This window comes from Drosophila gunungcola, chromosome 3R (assembly GCF_025200985.1).
Source record: "Drosophila gunungcola strain Sukarami chromosome 3R, Dgunungcola_SK_2, whole genome shotgun sequence".
NCBI lineage: Eukaryota > Metazoa > Arthropoda > Insecta > Diptera > Drosophilidae > Drosophila > Drosophila gunungcola.
Window position 1 is genome coordinate 13,309,968 of NC_069139.1, and position 20,662 is coordinate 13,330,629.

General features: G+C 41.8%; 4 protein-coding genes across 11 annotated transcripts in view; 3 read left to right on the top strand and 1 right to left on the bottom strand.

The window, feature by feature from the left end:
* Positions 1-70: 70 nt before the first annotated feature.
* LOC128257401 (glycine dehydrogenase (decarboxylating), mitochondrial) lies at positions 71-3,732 on the top strand. The gene is made up of 6 exons (XM_052988409.1): positions 71-296; positions 518-596; positions 784-1,310; positions 1,392-2,125; positions 2,190-3,519; positions 3,579-3,732. Exons 1-6 carry the CDS (start codon positions 120-122, stop codon positions 3,687-3,689), a joined length of 2,958 nt encoding a protein of 985 aa, XP_052844369.1. The 5' UTR covers positions 71-119; the 3' UTR covers positions 3,690-3,732.
* Positions 3,733-3,747: 15 nt separating this feature from the next.
* LOC128257419 (NAD-dependent protein deacetylase Sirt6) lies at positions 3,748-5,161 on the bottom strand. The gene has a single exon (XM_052988432.1). The coding sequence runs from the start codon at positions 5,036-5,038 to the stop codon at positions 4,061-4,063; it is 978 nt and encodes a 325-aa protein (XP_052844392.1). The 5' UTR covers positions 5,039-5,161; the 3' UTR covers positions 3,748-4,060.
* Positions 5,162-5,589: 428 nt separating this feature from the next.
* On the top strand, positions 5,590-7,580 carry LOC128257408 (ruvB-like helicase 1). Its single transcript, XM_052988421.1, has 3 exons — positions 5,590-6,613; positions 6,675-6,873; positions 7,160-7,580. The coding sequence occupies exons 1-3, from the start codon at positions 5,797-5,799 to the stop codon at positions 7,512-7,514; spliced, it is 1,371 nt and encodes a 456-aa protein (XP_052844381.1). The 5' UTR covers positions 5,590-5,796; the 3' UTR covers positions 7,515-7,580.
* A 566-nt stretch (positions 7,581-8,146) lies between these two features.
* LOC128252190 (serine/threonine-protein kinase par-1) overlaps positions 8,147-20,662 on the top strand; it is a 48,182-nt gene continuing 35,666 nt past the window's right edge. The window contains exon 1 of one of the 8 annotated variants that reach the window (XM_052979702.1): positions 8,147-8,639. The gene's annotated coding sequence lies outside the window, so the exon portion shown is untranslated. Of the gene's footprint in view, positions 8,640-13,059; positions 13,181-20,662 lie in introns of those variants that run through there. The other 7 variants (XM_052979710.1, XM_052979711.1, XM_052979712.1 and 4 more) reach the window with 7 other exon arrangements.

The window sequence follows — 20,662 nt, forward strand, 5'->3', positions numbered from 1 at the left end:
TAAGCTGAGATGATCGGTGCCCGCCTTGTCAACTGAAATGGGAAAATATTTCCAGTCTGAAATCAGTCATTGATTGAAATTCGCGAGGCGTGAACGTGCCTTAGTAACCTCGTTTAACCATGCAACGATTTTTGGGAAGGAACAGTCGGAGCCTGCTGCTGAGATGTGGTCATCGGTATTTGGCCACCACTCCTGTGGAGGAGGTTTTATTTCCCACCAAATCGGATTTTCCGAGCCGCCATATAGGACCTCGCAAGACGGATGTGGTAGCCATGCTGGATACATTGGGTTATAAGGTAGGAAGATCCTTTGAAGTCTGGTTTTTGTGACCTTGTTATTTAGTTTTTAGCTTAAAATTAATGACTTAAATTGATAAATTGAATGTAAATTTAATTTAATTTAATTTTTTGTATTTAACTATTTCCCATTGGCAATTTCTTCGATAAAACAACTTCTTTAAAATCGATCTTTATTGAAGTAAGCTAACTACTATTATCCCTATTTTACCTTTGTTTAGTCCCTGGCCGAACTTACTGAAAAAGCCGTGCCCCAGAGCATTCAACTGAAGAGGGAACTCGACCTTGCCAAACCCCTGAGTAAGTAGGGCTGTTTTGTAATCCCAAAATAGCTGAATACTGGGCGTTAAGGCAATGGACCCCCTGGCGTGTTCGCAGGCGCTGATAAGGCCGTGATAAGCCCGGTTCAGCGGGGTCTCTGTGACTTATCTCTGTTTTGACTGCCTCCGTCGTCTGGCTGACAATAATTTTCCACTACGTCCCGTAGATGAGCACGAGCTAATCCGCCGCATCCGCGACATCTCGCTTAAGAACCAGCTGTGGCGCTCCTACATCGGAATGGGCTACCACAACTGCCATGTGCCGCACACGATTGTCCGCAATATGTTCGAGAATCCGGGATGGACCACGCAGTACACCCCCTACCAGCCGGAAATCGCCCAGGGTCGCTTGGAATCGCTGCTGAATTATCAGACTTTGGTAACCGATCTTACCGGCTTGGATGTGGCCAATGCTTCGCTCTTGGACGAGGGAACCGCTGCAGCCGAGGCCATGTGCCTGGCCACGAGGCACAACAAGCGGAAGAAGTTGTACCTCTCGAACAGGGTGCATCCACAGACTTTGTCGGTGGTTAAGACAAGAGCCGAGGCCCTGGAACTGGAGATCGTGGTGGGACCCATCGAACAGGCCGATCTGCCCAGTCGCGAGTTGGCCGGCATTCTTCTGCAATATCCGGATACCTATGGTGATGTCAAGGACTTTGAGGATATCGCAGCCTTGGCAAAGAAGAATGGTGTAGGTTGCTTAGACTAGGAATTAAGGTTCAGGTACTTTTAAAGATATGGAACATAATACTTATCATGTTTGCCCCCTTAGACCCTAGTGGTGGTGGCCACCGATCTGCTGTCGTTGACCCTGCTCCGTCCTCCGGCGGAATTCGGAGCGGACATTGCCGTGGGTACCTCCCAGCGTTTGGGAGTTCCACTGGGCTATGGTGGTCCCCATGCGGGATTCTTTGCCTGCAAGCAGAGCTTGGTGCGATTGATGCCCGGGAGGATGATTGGCGTCACCCGGGACATGGATGGAAACGATGCCTATCGCCTGGCCCTGCAAACCAGGGAGCAGCACATCCGCAGGGACAAGGCCACGAGCAACATTTGCACGGCCCAGGCCCTGCTGGCCAACATGTCGGCCATGTACGCCATTTACCACGGGCCGGAGGGTCTAAAGGCCATGGCCAATCGCATCCACCACTTCACGCTGACCCTGCAAACTGGACTCCTGGCAGCGGGTCACGAAGTGATCAACAAGAACTTCTTTGACACGCTACACATCAAAGTGGCCGACAATCAATCACTGGAGGATCTTAAAGAGCGTGCCGAGCACAAACATATTAATCTCCGCTACTTGGACGATGGCACTGTGGGCGTGGCCTTGGATGAAACGGTCAGTGTGGCGGATGTGGACGATCTGCTGTGGGTTTTCAAGGCGGACGCCACTGTGGAACACATCCTGGCGCGACGCGATGTGCTCAAGAACTCCATCGAGAACTCGAAGTTCCTGCGTACATCACCCTATCTACAGCATCCCATTTTCCAGAGCTACCACAGGTGAGATTTATAAATCAGAAAATATAACATTTAGAAAACTCCATACTGACCTGCTCCTTCACAGCGAATCCCGCATGGTGCGCTACATGAAGAAGCTGGAGAACAAGGACATCTCACTGGTGCACTCGATGATCCCACTGGGATCCTGCACCATGAAGCTCAACGCCTCCACCGAGATGATGCCCTGCTCCTTCCGCCACTTTACCGACATCCACCCCTTCGCGCCCGTAGAACAAGCCCAGGGATTCCATCAGATGTTCAGCGAACTGGAGCATGATCTGTGTGAGATTACGGGATACGACAGAATCTCCTTCCAGCCGAACTCGGGGGCACAGGGAGAGTACGCCGGACTGAGAGCCATCAGGAGTTACCATGAGCACCGCAATGAAGGTCACAGAAATATCTGTCTGATTCCCATTTCGGCACATGGCACAAATCCAGCCTCTGCCCAGATGGCAGGAATGAAGGTGGAACCCATTAGGATATTGTCGAATGGATCCATCGACATGGCCCATTTGAGAGCCAAGGCGGAGGAGCATGCCCATGACCTATCCTGCCTAATGATCACCTATCCATCCACCATGGGGGTGTTCGAGGAAACGGTGGCGGACATTTGCACCTTAATCCACAAGCATGGCGGTCAGGTGTACCTGGATGGAGCGAACATGAATGCGCAGGTGGGCTTGTGCCGGCCAGGAGACTATGGCAGTGATGTTTCGCATCTCAACCTGCACAAGACCTTCTGCATCCCGCACGGTGGAGGTGGTCCAGGAATGGGTCCCATTGGAGTGAAGGCCCATTTGGCGCCCTACCTGCCAGGACATCCTGTGGTCAGTCCGTTGAGCAGTGAGGAGCACAGTTTCGGAGTGGTTTCCGCCGCTCCCTTCGGCAGCTCAGCCATCCTACCCATTTCGTGGTCTTATATCAAACTCATGGGCAGTCGAGGACTGAAGAGAGCCACCCAGGTGGCCATCCTCAATGCGAACTACATGTCCAAGCGGCTGGAGCAGCACTACAAGACGCTCTACAAGGCACCCAACTCGCAGCTGGTGGCCCATGAGTTTATTTTGGACATACGCGACCTGAAGAAGACGGCCAATATCGAGGCAGTGGATGTGGCCAAGCGGCTGATGGACTATGGCTTCCATGCCCCAACGATGTCTTGGCCCGTGGCTGGAACTCTGATGATCGAGCCCACTGAATCTGAGGACAAGGAAGAATTGGATAGGTTCTGCGATGCAATGATTTCCATTCGTGAAGAGATAGCCGAGATTGAGGCGGGTCGCATGGACAAGGCAGTGAATCCCCTGAAGATGTCTCCCCACACCCAGGCTCAAGTCATCTCGGATAAATGGGATCGACCCTACACTCGGGAGCAAGCTGCCTTCCCAGCTGTAAGTCTATACATTTGTCATTAGTTGTTCCTCATAATTTAATTATTTATTTTTAACAGATCTTTGTTAAGCCTGATGCCAAGATTTGGCCCACTGTGGGCAGGATTGATGACGCCTATGGCGACAAGCATCTCGTTTGCACCTGTCCGCCCATATTGCCTGATTTATAAACAAACCTTGATTGTTGACCCTAACTTTTTTAATAAAACTAAAAATATTATCTTTAATATTAATGCGTCTTTTTCTGGGCGTTTATTTTAATTTGTTCGTTTTAAAAAAACAAGTTTGCCATTCTTTTAAAACGTTTAACTTATTTACCAAACGAGGCAGTGAGCTAACAAAAAAAGTATGGGGTTTTAAAATATGATTATTCAATATTCATAAGTTTCTTTCATATCTACATATTATAAATTATAAATTATTTACATAGAATAAAAAATTTTCAAGGGTCTTACATTTATTTACATTTCGAGTCAGTACTAAAATTTGAGAACAAAGTTAAATGCATTTCATGAATATACCTATTTATAAATTTAAAGATTTACTTATATTTAGTTTTCTTGGCTTTAGATTCAATTTTCGACTCTTTCACATGGGTTCTATACTTTTTGTGAAAGGAATTTACATTGTTTGTTGGTATAGTCCACTCAGTTGGGTTAGACTGCTTTGTAGGATCAGAGGATTCCGAGTATTCGGGGATCTCGACACCCAACAATTTGCAAACTTTGGACAAAACCACATCCACATAGCTGGATATGATTAAATTCGAAATTTTGTTGTGTTTTGTAGGTTGTAGATTACAAATGACAAGTTTACCACCGCGTTTGAGGTTTTTCAGAGGAAGATCACCGCTGGGCACTATTTGCAGAGTGGTTCCCAGAGCTATATTCAAATCGGCGATGGTGGAATGCATCACACCCATTTCCAGGTCCTTCTCGGGAAGATCGTGTTCCCAGTCCAGAACGTTATCGTATAGGATACCCGATCTGCAGCTGCGTCCTTTACTATCCATTGATGATTTGCAGGGGCGTTTCAATGATTTTTGACCCACTGTTTCCACAGCAGAAGAGCTGACAAATTGACGTCTGCATTTCTTGCACTGTTCAATGTAAATGTTGCCGTGCAGCTCGGAGAGATATTTCCTATCCAGTCCGGATTTCAGATGCAATCCGTCTATGTTCTGGGAGACAACATACTGCACATAGCCACTTTCGATAAGGGATATAATGGCCATGTGGGTTTTTGTGGGCCTGGCCTCATCAAAGGAGACATTGAAGTCGGGCTTCTCGCCTTTCTCCTCCAGAGTCCAAACTCCCTTGGGTCCCCGGAAATCCGGAATCCCTGCGGATGTACTGATGCCAGCACCTGTGTGGAGGACAACGTGTCCGGATTTTTTGATTAAATCAGCAAGTTCTTGGCACTTTTCGGCCACAACTTCATCGCTGTCGAAACTCTCGGGAGCACCCAGAATTCCCTTGTCGTCGTAGGGCGACAGTCCATCTGCGTAATTACAGCTCATGGTTAAGTATAATTTTGATTTTCTTTAACAGTCTTCAATAAATCTATTAAATATTGATTTGTTTATGTTTTCTTGCGGCAAGGCAAGAAGTCCATCGAGGTTTTGTTGTTTATGGTATGACCATATCCTCCACGCTGTAAAATACACTACAGCGCAACGGAATTACACTCAGCACTAAAACAGTTAGTAAAAAAATTTCTATCGTGTCTCAGATATTATAGAATATATTTACTTATTATTTATATGGTTTTACTCTTACTTTATGTGTGTGTTTTAGGCTAACAATTTTATTTCTCAATTTTTAAACTGCAAGTCAAGTTACTATTAGATAAATTTAAATATGTTTATTTTGTTGTGTTTAAAATGAAAATTTTACATCATAGGTTTCGTTAATAAAGGCAATTTCAACCCTACCTATAAATAAATAATTAATTATTTAATTTTGCTCAAACCATCAAAAGCAGTGAAATAATAGCACTTATTTTTTCAGAACCTTTTTTTGCTGGCCAGTGTAGTGTATCGATAGACACAAATACATGGAATTCCAACAGTGTGACCGTGCCACGCGCCTATCGAATCAAAGTGTGCTTCTGTTTTCCAATTCGCATCTGCCGGCAAAAAACAAATTTCGTCCAGGCAACAGGACAGCTCGTTTAATCGATACAAAGCTTGTGTTCACATCCCCCGCGGGCGAAGAGCAGCTGCAAACGGAAACAGGGTAAAAAAACCACGAGCAAGGACTCCAACTCAGAGGCGCCATGAAGATCGAGGAAGTCAAGAGCACTGTGCGCACACAGCGCATTGCGGCCCACAGCCACGTGAAGGGATTGGGTCTGGACGAGACTGGTGCTGCGGTGCACAGTGCAGCCGGTTTAGTGGGTCAGAAGGCCGCCCGCGAGGCAGCCGGCATCGTGGTGGATCTGATCAAGTCGAAGAAGATGGCCGGCAGAGCCCTGCTGCTGGCCGGTCCTCCTGGCACTGGGAAGACTGCAATTGCACTGGCCATCGCCCAGGAGCTGGGCAACAAGGTGCCCTTCTGCCCCATGGTCGGCTCGGAGGTCTTCAGCAACGAGATCAAGAAGACCGAGGTGCTGATGGAGAACTTTCGGCGCTCCATTGGCCTGCGCATCCGCGAGACCAAGGAGGTGTACGAGGGCGAGGTCACTGAGCTCACTCCCGTGGAAACGGAGAACCCCATGGGCGGCTATGGCAAGACCATCAGCAACGTGGTCATCGGCCTGAAGACGGCCAAGGGCACCAAGCAACTCAAGCTTGATCCCAGCATCTTTGATGCCTTGCAGAAGGAGAAGGTGGAGGTGGGCGATGTCATCTACATAGAGGCCAACAGTGGAGCAGTGAAGCGCCAGGGACGCAGCGACACCTTTGCCACCGAATTCGACCTGGAGACTGAGGAGTATGTGCCGCTACCCAAGGGCGATGTCCACAAGAAAAAGGAGGTTATCCAGGATGTCACCCTGCACGATTTGGATGTGGCCAATGCTCGTCCACAGGGCGGCCAGGATGTGCTCTCTATGATGGGCCAGCTCATGAAGCCCAAGAAAACTGAAATTACAGGTGAGCCGAATAATTTCCTTAACATTCAAGTGGAGTAACCAATGCATATTTCGATAAACAGACAAACTACGCTTGGAGATCAACAAGGTGGTGAACAAGTATATTGACCAGGGTATAGCCGAGCTGGTTCCCGGAGTCCTTTTCATCGACGAGATCCACATGCTCGATCTGGAGACCTTCACATATCTACACAAGTCGCTCGAATCTCCAATTGCCCCAATTGTGATCTTTGCCACCAATCGCGGTCGCTGTGTGATCCGGTAAGAAATGTTTGAGTGGTTGTTAGGCTGGGTAAGGTATTTGTCTCATTCTTATTAACAACGTGCTGATTCAGGGAATTATATGCTGGATTTATTAATGGTTTAGGCATCTCCTTTTAAAATAGTTTAATTATATCTCTTCGGTCTTAATTAATTATGAAAATATCCAATGCCAAAGAATATAATAGTCAATATTAGGGTAAACAAATGTATTTATAATAGGAAACAAAATTTTTTGGAGTTGTTATTTATATTTATATATTTATTAATATACCCACTCTTGCAGAGGCACCACCGACATCGTCTCGCCGCACGGCATTCCGCTGGATCTGCTGGATCGCCTGCTGATCATCCGCACACTGCTCTACTCCACCGCCGACATGGAGCAGATCATCAAGTTGCGCGCCCAGACCGAGGGCCTGCAGCTGGAGGAGAACGCCTTCGGTCGTCTCAGCGAGATCGGAACCAGCTCCACGTTGCGCTACGCCGTCCAGCTGCTGACCCCGGCCCACCAGATGTGCAAGGTGAACGGACGAAGCCAGATCAGCAAGGACGACATCGAGGACGTGCACTCGCTCTTCCTCGACGCCAAGCGCTCCTCGAAGCATTTGTCCGAGAAGAACAATAAGTTTATGTTGTAAGTTGGCCGATTCCAGCTCAATTATAATTCCATTCGCACGGATTACCCATTAAAAGAGATATAAGCATTTTGGCCGTATTTTCATTTAAGGGTTATTTTTGATATGGTTTTGGCATTTAACCGAGATTTTGAAAAGGGTGCTCAAAACATAGCAAGATGCGGTTATCGATAGAAAGTGTGTTTGCTATGTTTTTATATTTGGTGTGTACACACTAGGTTAGTTATTTCCATAGTCACTTCATGACTAGTTAGAAGTATTTGTTTTTATTGTTGAATTCAGACAATTTTGTTGACAAGAGGCAAATAAACAAGTAAACAAGTTTTGACGCGAGTGAAGTTTTTGAACAACTTTTCACTTCTTCCCGCCCTTCCGACATACCGGAAGACTATCTAAAAAAAAATATTGTGATAAAAAGAGCAGCTTTAACTTTAGTTCGTGGTATTGCCATCGGCCGTATGATATATATTTTACAAATTTTCTTTAAACTCAAATGTTTTGGCCATATGGTAACGCAGCAATGTGGCAACTCTCGCTTGTGCCACCCTGTTAAATCAGCTGTTTGTGTTGTTTGGCAGGTACTCAATAACAGAAATGTAAGGAAAATAATATTTTTAACAGAAATGTTAAGGAGAGAGAGAGCGAAATACGAGCTGTTTTTGTGTTTGGCTGCGAACATTTCCAATTGGAACGTCGCGAAAAATAGTCAAGCTCCGCTAAAGTGCATGTAGTAAATACTATACTTAACGATTTCGATTGCTTCGCGGCGTGGGCGTCTTCTTCTTGCTTTTCCCCTCGCGTCTAGTGTATTGCGTCTCGCTCTAACAACGCCGGTTGCACTTAAAGTGAAAGAAATGTGAAATCATAATAAAAGTCGCGAGTTGTTGTTGTTAATTAGCCACTATTAACACATGTGTGTTTTTTGAGCTTATTTGTGAGGGAACAAAGCCAAGGATTCGGCTTGGGTCAAATAAATGCAATCCTGATGGCTGTATTAAGGTAAAATGGAAACATTTGGGATCTATTGTATGAATGAACCAATTGAGGAAGAAGCAGCAGCAACAACAAAAGAGAGCGACAGAGAGCGAAGGCAAACAAACGAAAATACAACTAAAATAACCACGAAAGGTAAGTGCGTATGTGTGGAGGCCGCACCTCCCAATTAGAAAACTAACCATGTGTGGGTTCCTATTACACTTTTTTCCTACGTTTTTTGGCATTAACTGTTATTATTATTTAAGTAGCACAAACGCGGGAATTACATAATTTCTCTGTCTCGTTTTTTTTTGTCTTGTTCGTTTCTCCTTCTGTCTCCCATGAGGAAAGCGAAAGTGTTCTTATTGGAATGCCTTGTATGCTTGTATAATTTATGAATGGTGATTATGAGACTTAATAATTAATTGCCAGCATACGTTGTGATTTGAGTTTTGTGCGTGAACCAGTTGAGCGACTGGCTTTCTCTTTCGCACCCACAGCTGGCAATAAATCACATAAGAAATTTACGACAAAAAAGCAACAAACAAAAGAGACGAAGCGATGAACTCCCTCGCTCTGATCAGAACAAGAATATTAAGCATTTGCAGCTGCGCCGCGCGATCATTTCCAATATTTTTTTCGAACCATTTTTAATGCGAAAATCTTTCGGACGAAAATTGGCCGCCGCAGTTGGCCAAAAAGCATAAACAACAAATTTTTATGGGACGCCGGCGGCGGCGCATGTACACAGCAAAAAATTGTCATTTATAGTTCAAGATCTTTACATATATGTACATAGTTTTGGACCAGATATCAATAGTTTTAATCTAATTTAAAAAAAAATCAAAACTTTTTTATAATACAATTTCAGTTGATAAATATTTGTTAGGTTTAATTTGATTTCAAGTATATCACATTTTTTTCTGTGCAGCAGATTCGCCCACGATTCGATATTGCCTCTCGTTTTGGGGATCTCTCATTCTCTCGTGATGGTTGCCAAATTTCAGTTCACGCCCGCTGTTTTTGGCCCTACACTGCGAAAGATCCGTTAACTGGTTCGTGTCTGATAGGAATTTATGTAATTTAGTTATACAGTGAAGGCTCGAGACAGCTATCCAATAAAACATAATAAACACAGTTTTTGCTTTAATCTTATTTATTTAAAATAATTTTGAAAATGTTTTTATTAAAATACTTTAGTTATTTAAAGTCAAAAAGCATTGCGTACATCGTTAATATATGAATAATGTAAATGAAAATATTAGTTATTTAGTCATTCTCGTAGGAAATCCAAAAGTCGACTTACAAATACCAAAACATTTTAGTTCCGCTGCGTCTTATTTCAAAAATATTTTAGCCCGGCCAAAAAGGCCAACCAAATACAGCAGAAAAACGACTTGAGCGTGGCGGTGTTGACGTTAATGAACTACAACAACAATTATGTACGTTGTACACAACGGCCAATATAACAACAACTACATTTCACCGCAGTTCCTTTGTTGCTTTTGCGCTTGTGGTTAATATTTTTTTTTTTGTACCGGCCTTTGGCTATAAGTCGAATTTATGTTTGTCCATTTGCTTGCAATTAGTTTTATGAAGTCAACTGCGCGCTAAAATATAGTTGTAGTTGGTGCTACTTTTGTTGTTTTTGCTGTTCTTGATGCTCGCAGAGTTTTTCCTTTACCAAGCTAAGCTACTTAACGTCACAGCCGCCGCTCGTAGTTATTTATTGTCCGATTCTACCGCTGCTGCGTCGACATTTTTGCATTTGCACCGCAACGACCATTCGTACAGTAAGGCCTTTGCAAACGGAAGGTTCAAAAATGTTTTAGATCTTTCCAATATTCGTTTGAAAATTGTAGCAAGCAAGATGTTTAAATGGTTCGCATTAAACTTGTTATAAGGAAGGGTTTTTGAAACAATTATAAAGGCAATTTTATTTTTAGTTAAGATTTATTTTAATATTGCTCACTACGTGTGGAGTCAAAATAAGTTATCCTTTTAGTTTATAGTTTAGTTTAGTTTAACCTTTTATTTCGACCTTTTCAAAGATGTACAGCATCGGGAGATTTCTGAAAAATCTTTTAGAGATTAGAAATCCGTTTTTTAGAAGCATTTTTTTTTCCGTTTCTGCTTTATGCTTTGGTGTAATTGTTTGCCCTTCGCAAGGTTGTTCCCACTGTGCGTGGGTGGGTAGGGGTCGTAGGGGGCGTAGGAGGAGGCGGGAATTGTGGCAGTAACAGCGGCAGCGGTTTTCTAAAAAACATTTTGTTGGGCTGCCAAACAAAAGCAACAGCTGCGTTCTGCTTTGGCCGCTGCTTTTGGGCTTTCGTTAATGTGCAGCAAACAGCCTTGTAAGCGCCACCCACACAAAGAGGCGAACCACACAAAAAATTGTATAGTAAGCGAGGCAAAGACACCAACACAGTGCACCGTCTGTAGTACACCGTGTAGATTTGTTTGTGGGGAAACTATGACGTGAGCAGCAGCTGTCAAAGTCGCCCACGCCTCAAGTCGCGCTTTAAAAGCGTCATGTGCTCAGCTGAGCGCGTATGACCCTCTCTCTTATTCGTTCCCTCTCACTCGCACTTTCAGTCCGAGACTTTGTACTCGAGATTCTGGTACTTTCAGCTTTCAAGATTCTCCAGTTCAAATTTATTTTGTACCAGCTTTTTAAGGGTAAAAATCCCTGTCTTAAACATCCCTCAGTTCATGATTTCAATGAACTTAATGCCTTTTGCACCCAGAATATTAGACAAAAATGTTCTTAGCTACCCCAATTCTTATTGTCACAAAAGCCCCATAAAAGGTTAATAAAAGTTTGGCGTGAATCATAAAGCTCTGTCTTTGGTCATTTATCCAACAGACTTCCGTATTCAAACTATATCCTAAAATATTTTTAGTTTAAAGCTTGTTAGCTAGTTATTTCTGCTACAGAAATCTTAAGAGATCTTAAATTTCTTAAGAAGGTCAATGGCATAAAATTTTTCAATCAACAAAATATTTTTTCGATATAAACGATTTAACTTTAAATAAATATATTTTATAACCCTTAATCCTCAGAATGTTGATTTAAATATAAAAAAGCCAAGAGATTAATATTAAAAAGAACTTTGAATTTAACTCCTACCATATTTCCATATACAAAAATTAGGTATCGAGTTTGGAAGATTTTCTTGTAACGCTTATTAGGAGATACAATTGTGAAGTCGGTTAATTTTTGAGAAGACAAAGGTGTCGATCTTATCTTATCTGAATTTCGTAAAATGTGGTCAAAATCAATTAGGAGGAGCTGTTTCATTCAAGTTGAATTATTCACCAAATTCATTTAGGGACATGAACTTTGTATCACAGAAATTCTTCCATATTTGCATTGCTATTCTTTTCATTGCATTTTGGGTCTTCGGTTCGGGCCATATACTACACCACAACAGTGAGCCATGGCATAATAAACTTTGCCATTTGTGCCTCATCTTCGTCCTCCTCATCGGGCCGTTTGTCTCGGGCTTCTTCTCTATGGTTTTTTCTAACCTTGTGCCAATAAAATTGAAAAAGCAACCCAAGATGTGCACCGCACACAAAATGAAAAACTTGAAATGTTTCTAACACAATTTTCTACTTGCCTTGCCATTGTTTGCCTAAAGTGTGGGGGCGGTGAAGGTGAAAGTGGGGAAAGGAGAGGGAGGAAAATTGAGTGTGTCGAGCGGCACTTAATTTTTCTCTAGTTATTTTGGCTAGACATCTTGGATACGCCTCAGCTGTGCCGCTAGGTGGCGCCAGTCCTCGGCACGTTCCCAATTAATCGCTTATTTTATTTTATCTACGAGTATCTAACTATCAGTTGGCGCAGCACTGATCATTACCTTCAATTTTAGAGTGTGAGTGGGCCGCGCCAGGTGAGTGGGCCCGTTAAAAGCGCCGCGGTGACTCAACTCAAACGCTCTGATCTGCTCTTTTCGTTCTCTGCGAACACAAAAAGCCTACGGTTGATCAGCAGGAAATGCACTGTGGAAAAAAATATGAAATGCAACCTTTAAAATTGGAACTTATTTTAGGTTTATGTCCGCGGTGATTTTAAACATTTTAAAGCCCTTTAACAAAAGGATCCGTTGAACTCAAGCTTATAATATCAAACCAACGTTTCTAATATAAAAAAATGTGTTGAATTCTGCCTTGGAGTTTAAATACAATTTGACTGGCAACTTTTTAAATTTTTTTACAAGAAATCTTATACTTTTCTAAAATAAAAATAAATAAAATAAATAAAAAAGCTTAAATTCTTTTTTACATTTTTTATTAATTTCGATGCACAAACTGAGAATTAGATTATAATGTTAATGGATTTCTGTACTTTCTGTAACTGTCTTGAGATCAGATTTTACAGTGCATGAAATTGACTTTTGTGCTTATGTGTGAACATTCGTACGTGCCGATAAGATGGTGTAAATATTTGCAAACAATCGAGCTGCTCACCTGGGACTCGCACATAATGTACAAGACTCTTTCTCTCACTTTCATCGTTTTTGCCGTGTCATTTACTCGCCGAAATTTTCTCTGGCTGTTGTGGTTTTTTGTATGGTCCGGTCTGCCTAAAAGTCTGCGCTTATCAAAGAATTTTCGGAGGGACGCGCTACCGACTCAATTTACTTATTGCCGCACCTTAACCGCCGAAGCAACAAATGCAGAAACAAGAGGTGAGAAAGAAGAGCGCCCTGTTAAAAAGCAAAAAAAATGCATGATTCATGCGCTTGGTATTTCGTTTTGCTGCGGAGGTGTACACGGCTTGGCATTTAAGGACACTGAAAAACACCCAAACCATTTATATTAGAAAGAAAACATGTTGATTACTACTGCTATTAACACATTATTCAAAATTTATTTTTAAATTACTAAGCGATTCCTATAAAAAATAGTTTAATAATGAAGCTTGGTGGATATGTTCTTTTAAACGAAGAATTTTATATTTCTGATAACCTTTTTTTTTGTAGTGTATAGCATTGGGCGGTGGTCGGTTAGTGAGTGGCGCAAACTGGTGTGGGTGGTTGGGTGCTGAGGAGCTTTTCGTTTGCCGGCTGCTTGCTTGTTAATTTTAATTGATTTTAATTTGATTTGCTTAAAGTGAATTTTGTTTGGCCAACGCCAACGTTTTTTAGTCGTTTCTCCTCCCCTATTTTTCTTCTTGCTCCTGCTGCTCTTCAAATAAATTGAATTTCTGAGCACATATATTGGGCTGAGGGATGGGAACTGGCTGCTGACCCACATACCGCCTACACAAATGTTACATGTAAAAAAATAATTCTTAAATATTGCAGTGGAAAAAAAGCACTTTGCATGCATTGCAATCATCCACCACCAAGCACTCCCAAGCAAACAAAAGAAGCATGAAAACAAACACACTTGAAAGCTGCGCCGTCTGTTTTTCTCCAGCGATTCTCTCGTTCTCTGGAGGATCTTTCACCTGGCAGCCTTTGCACTTTGTTAGCTTGTTGAGGTGCCGCTGGGAGTTGCTGTCGACTTGAGTAGCTGCTCCACCTGCTCCCTTCTGAATTTCCCGGTTCTCTCCGTTTCCCCGCATTCCCCGCATCAAGTTTTGGTTGTGAGCTTAATGAAATCCACAATGTTACCCACGTACATAGGACACACATAAATTCCCCTGTAGAGCTTGATAGCATTTCCGTACTGTGGGTAGAAGGTATTTCGGGTTTCTAAGCAAAATTGCTAATGTAATGAGATACATATTTTTATTTTTGTGGGTCCTTACGTTGCATAAGGTTAAGTCTAATAATAGAGGTAACTACCGCATTAACCTTTAGTATGGCCAAGAAGATCTCCTGGCATCCAGTGTAAAATAACCTTGTGTTCTCATACAAAAATAAATAAAAGATGTTGAAAATAATGGTTTCTTCAAAAATGCATTCTGTTAAGGGGGCTTAAATATTCGGTTACTGAAACAAAAGTAGGTCTTAATGCATTTTCCCGCTGTCCGTTGTCACTCAAGCGGTAAAGGAGAATGCAAGCCGCTCGGATGAGTTGTTTGCACGGAGGTGTGTTTGCGTTTGCGGGTGTTTGTTTGGCTGGATGTATTCGGATGAAAGCTGGAAGGGATGTGCAGCCAGCCATCGACATGCTTTTGTGGCCCCATGTTCTTTGTTACTTTTATCCTGGCCATAAAGTTCAAGGAGCTGGATTGAATCCTTCCCGTCTGTCTTCCCCTCTCTGCACACATTTGTCAGCGCCTTGTCTTGGTGCATACACTCGAGAATAAATCGAGAATTTTTAATTAACTTCAATTTTAGTTCTGTTAAAAAATATTACTATTATTTATTTAACGTTGCTAGGTTTATAGTTTTGGGTTATAGAATTTGGTTGAAAGGAAAGGTAAATTTAATTCCCTATGAATTTGTAATATGAATCACCTTTTTCTAAGTGCATTGCTGGACATGGACCGCAACAGGACGACCAGTGATGCTGGGAATGCATTTTTATGCGCATTATTAAGCAATTGTGGAGTTTGAGGTCGCAGGATGGTAGAGAAATCGCTTTGCTTCTCTACCGAACCGTTTAGAAGTATTTATTGTGGAGATTACTGAAGGCCGCGGGTATGAAATTGCAATGAGATGCCGACTAAAGGGATATTGACAGAAATGCATCACAAAGGAATGTAGGAAAGGGAAAACTTTAGTACCAGAGTTTGTTTAATATTTTCAATCGATTAAAATTTTTCACTAGCTAAAGAAAATTATTTATTTCACTTTTGTCAACACAAATTAAAGAATATTCCTTTATTCTTTACATTTTAAACCAACACTAACAGAAAATTAATCAAATGTATTCATATTCATGTCTGCTATTTGTTTTCGTTGCCATTCCACATTAAAGCTGAAGTGTAAACTTTTTACAGGCTGATTGAGAAAATAACCTGCCAGTTCATTTATGTCATACTTTTCCCACGTCACAATGACCGCAAATTGTTTATTTACATTCCATCCGGAGAAGCCAACGTATTCGGGGCTTAACACCAAAAAAGCGGAGACTACGAACTTTTCAGAACTATTTCGGAAACCGACACATGATGGGTGGTGGCAGTGGCATCGTAATGGCTGCTTCAGTGGATCAGGTAAAGGCGGTGGCGCGGAAAAGCGCCACATTGGTTGGGGAAAAACCATATCCCATATCCCCGGGCAAGGCTGTCACATTCTCTCCCATCCCTGTTTTTTGAGCTCCCCATCCCATCATGTGCAATCATTTTAAATCTGGGTAAAAATGCAGCCACTTTGCCGTGCAGGCTCATCAAAAAAAATATGCGAATATGTGTGCCAGCCCAACCTGCACATATAAATAAATATATATATATATATATATATATATATATATATATATATATATATATGTATTTACATATATTCACAATATAGTTGTATTAATATGTACATGTGTATGTATTGGGTTATATGGGTTATATTGTGGGTTGCCAGGGCGGCGTAAAAAAGTATAAATAAAATAATGCAAAAAAAGGGCAAACCATTCGAAGGAGGCCAAAACTTTGGCGAGCCCCTCCACCCCGTCCTTTCCCACAAGTTTTGAGCAGTGTAGCAAATATGCAAAGCTCGCTCGCACACACAAACACACAAAAACACTCTTCACACACACAATCAAGCAGCTGCAGACTTTTGGCACAGCCTTGCGGTTTTTCAGGAAAATGGGGGGAAAAGTGCAGGCAGCTCTGTCGCTGAAAATCCTAAAATGCTTAGCGTGGCAAAATCAATTTGATGCCATTTGTTAAAACGCTTTATAGCTATGTGTGAGTGTGAGTGTAAGTGCATTAAATTTGTATATGTGATGGAGAATTCTCCGAGAGATTTTCGGTGAAGTGCCGCCCCAGAAAAGTGAGACTTGAGGGGCTTTCCTTGCACTTGCACATCCTCCAAGACGATTTTATGTGCACATTTTTTGTATACGATTTTATTCCGATGCGAGAGTGCAAAGCAGCTGCACATGCAGCTTAATATTTTAATACCTCTATTACCTGTCAAAATATGTTAGGCATGTGGGTGAATTAATAATAAACCAGCTTTAGCCATTTAAAAAAACATTTAAAAAATTGTTACTAAATAAAACTGCTGAGTTATAACATTTTAAACTAGATATCTGTTTTTTATATTTTTCGTATTTTGTTACTTGAAAAGTTTTAATAACCCATCCTTATTGATCTTAGATCATCGGTATCTATCGATAGGGCACTTAAAAGGTCGAATCTTGTCCAACAATTTCCCATTTTCTTTTATTTTTATGCCACTTTTTCGTCATCGCTGCGGGTGTGTTTATTTGCCTGTGTGTTCTCGTCTGTTTGTGTATGTTTAATACCTTTGTGTTTGTGTTTAGCGCTCGAAAATCGGTCAAGGCTGGCAATGCAGCCAACTGGCGCACATTTAGGCGACGGTAGTTGTCGCTTCAGTTGCCTCAGCCACTGCCTTCTGATGTCTGTGCCTCATTTCAGGCGAAATATGCCACTAAATCAACACGTTCGGCGCTGCAGCAACAGACGACCAGCAACCAAACAGAGAGAAAATGTTTTAAAAACTAATAAACTTCCCAACAGCAAGGAAAAACGAACAAAATCTATCAATGTTTGTTAGGGTTTTTCCAAAACATCTTATCGTTATTCATGAAAGACATATTGAGAATATTTTTTGAATGTTCAAGGGGTTACGAAATTAATTAATTCATTTGTTGAAAAGATTTAACAAAAGGAATTATTTTTGTAAAGCTTTCGCGCAGTGTACTGTACCAGCCCACGCCTCAGCGGCAACACGTCTGTTGGCAACTCACCTGCGAAATCTCGCTGCTGGCGTTAATGACATTTCAACATAGCTCCCACCGCCTTCTCTCACTCCTCGTTTAGTTTCCCAACCTGGCCGTAAGTTCTGCACATGACAATACTACCCTGTAGCCCCCGAAAAAGTCGTTTTAATAAGGTCAAGGATGTTTTTTGTAGCCCCTGCGGCGTGCACGCCATTACAAGCTCAACCCAGACCCAATTTCCCGGGACTATTCTCCCGTGGGCGTGGCCCTGTTTAGTGCTGATTAAATGCCCGCAAATGCTGGCCCAAATGACCGATGGCAGTGGCGTGTTTGTTGTTGTGGTTTTAGTAGCGGCTGCACCAAAATTGCATTTGTTTTTTTTCGTCAGGCCGTCACTTTTGAGCCGGAAGCTTGCGTGCGCTGCAAGGGGAAAATGGGGGTTTTTTTTGAACTGGCTGGATGGAGTTTCCTGGAGGCGTTGCTAATGGGCGTGGCTGCTATGTTGTCTGTGATAAATTGAGAGGCGGTTGTACTTTCGGCCAAAAACATCAAGTGTTAGCGTGTGTAAATGGGTAATGTAAAACGAAAGGTGGAAATATTTATTTGTTAGGCGTTTAAGTAATTAGGTAAAACTTAAACAAATGTGTGTTTTAAAATGTCTTATTATATAGAATTTCCTTTAATTTAATTTTATGGTAATTTCCCAAACTGTTATAAGATTTTTATAAATAAAAAATCATAGGACTCCATGAAAACATTCATAAAATTTATTATTAATTACTTTCTTATTAAATTCACTTAACTCATACCATTTTCAAACCATAAATTCATGTATAAAATTGATTTCATTTAAAGGTTTAGCTGAAATCAAAACGAACCTTATCAATTAGCGAAGCTTGAACAGAAAAAGAGGGGCAGTTTTGGGATTGGCAAAGGGGGTGTGAGCTCAGACATCAGGAAAGCTCTCGGATTAATGCTGCATGTATAATCCCGTGGAGCGTAATTACCGCAGTGAACGCTAACCCAACACCACCGCAACTATCAACACAGCGCTTTGATTAATTATGTGATCCATGGTTGGTTTTCCGAGCTTCCTCCTCCGACCAGCTCCCTTTGCCTGCGGCTTTTGTAAAATTAATTAAGTCGAAATGCAACAAACCAGACAGAGCCCGACTTTGTTTGATGAGCGAAAAGTTGCCTACTTGCTGTCCGTAAACTAATAAAATAACGCATACGTCGCGATGCGGTGCAAAAACTTGTCAATTTATTTGATTAACATTGCACTACATTTTCTGCCCAACAAATGGGAATCATAACAAGAATTTTGCACGCCAAATCATTGAAAAGAGTTCAATGCAGCTTTGCCACCAAGCAACTGGCAGGCAAGGGAAAACCACAGAATTCGGTGTAATCCCATTTAAGCAAGCTGCTTTTCAGCAGTTGATTTGCTTTGGTTTGGGGCGTGCTTGAAGTCTGCTATCAACACTTGTTTATAAAACTGGTCTCTCCGATCTGTTTTCCACTTTATTTGCCCCTCCAGTAAGCTATGCCCTCTAAGAAGTGCGCCCAAAAGGAGAAGCGATTCTCAAGGCTTACGCATTTGTCGTCTTAGTTGCAGCTTTTTGTGACTGTGCTGCCACTCCCACTTTTGCCTGCAGCGGCGCCTCTTAATCCATTTGCTGCACTGCCAGTCACGCCCACCGGCGTATACACGCCCTGGCAATAAAACTTTTACTCCGGCCCTTTCCTCGAGGCCCTAACTTTCCCAGTGAACGAGTGCCTGCAATTTCTCCTCAACAACCAGAGGCGATGACGATGACAGCGACAACGTCAATGAGCTTTTCTTCGACCAGGCAGCGTCAGTCGGCGATGACAGTGGCTTTTCATACCCCATGAAAACAACAACGTAAGCCAAACTAAGGCGTAAGTCGATGGAATTAGGGAAACCGAGTTATTTCATTTACACTGATGCAAATATATAGATCCGCGAACTTCTACTGGGTGAAATATGATAAACATTGCGATGTAAATAAGGCAAAACGTTCAGGAACAATGTTTTAAAATTGAATTGATTTCGATTAAACTTAATTTGGCTATCATCATTGTTCTATCATATTCAGTTAACGTTTTGCATTTAACAATGTTGGTTAAATGTTGTCATTAGAATTCGGTATCCTTTTAGTTCATCACCTCATTTAACCCCCATACTTTTCGTTGTTTACGCGATTCTATTTACTTGAATTCGTTTCTTAAATTTATTTTCGGACTGACCTACATTGATGGCTGTCTACTTGGCTACGCCAGTGCCTTTGTGCTGTCCTCCTTCTTTTCTGCCTCAAGAACTTTGGCTGTCTTTGGTTATATGGTATGCCAACGAAAAACGTCATATGATTTTTGATTATAACGTCAATGGGACGACATAAAGCTCGCAGCTGCTCTTGGCTGCTGTCTTCTGTAGCGCCTTTTTTTGTTTTTTTTAAACATAAAAGGGGAAAAATAATGTGAGAGTAAGTCTTCACAATGTTTGACAACTGGAAAAACGAAGAAAAATAAACAGGATGGAAAAGCATTTTATGCCCGACAGAAGATTTAAATACTCTTTCGACTTGTTTACATGTTTGTATTGTAACTAGATATTATAAAATGGTTGAGATATCATAAATTTGTATTTCTTAGGAGATGAGTATTTTAGCAAACATTATAAAAAGTGCAAATATATATAATGTTTTTTATTAAGTATAATTAGTTCAGTTAATCAAATAAGCAAACAAAAGGTATATAAAACCAGAGTGCATTGATGCAAACGAGAAGCCTCCAGAGCAACAAGGGTATACAAAAATGTTCGAATAATGATGTCGGGCGACAAGAGTTCGCTTTTTCCATTTCCATTTGCCTGAATCCCAACTACCAGTTTCTAGCCATTCTGCCACTTTCTTCCGCCATGGGCAATGGCTTCTGGTCCTTTGTTTTCCATCGCTGTCTCTTTCTCCGCCTCTGTTTCTGTCTCTATCTCTGCACTCTGCTTCCCGTTTCCTGCGTTTTCGTTGCGCCAAAAATATGAAAATTGCTTGTTGTTTCTGTGGTCTCCACTCTTTCGTTTGCAATGCCCAGAACACTGGGAAAAAAAACTATATGACTTTTTTTTTTAAATTCGGTTTGCGTAATATGCATTAAATTCTTTAAATTATAGTAATTAATTTGCTTTCTCTCAGTGGATCCATACACACTTCATTGTAGCGGGGGTAAGCCTCATCAATTGTTATTTTAGCCTTTGCCTGCTTCTTGTAAGCTAAATGTCGTACATTTAGCTGTTTTGTTGTCTTTTCTCTTTGTTGTTCCTATTATTACGGCTGCTAAAATAGTTTTATGAGAAT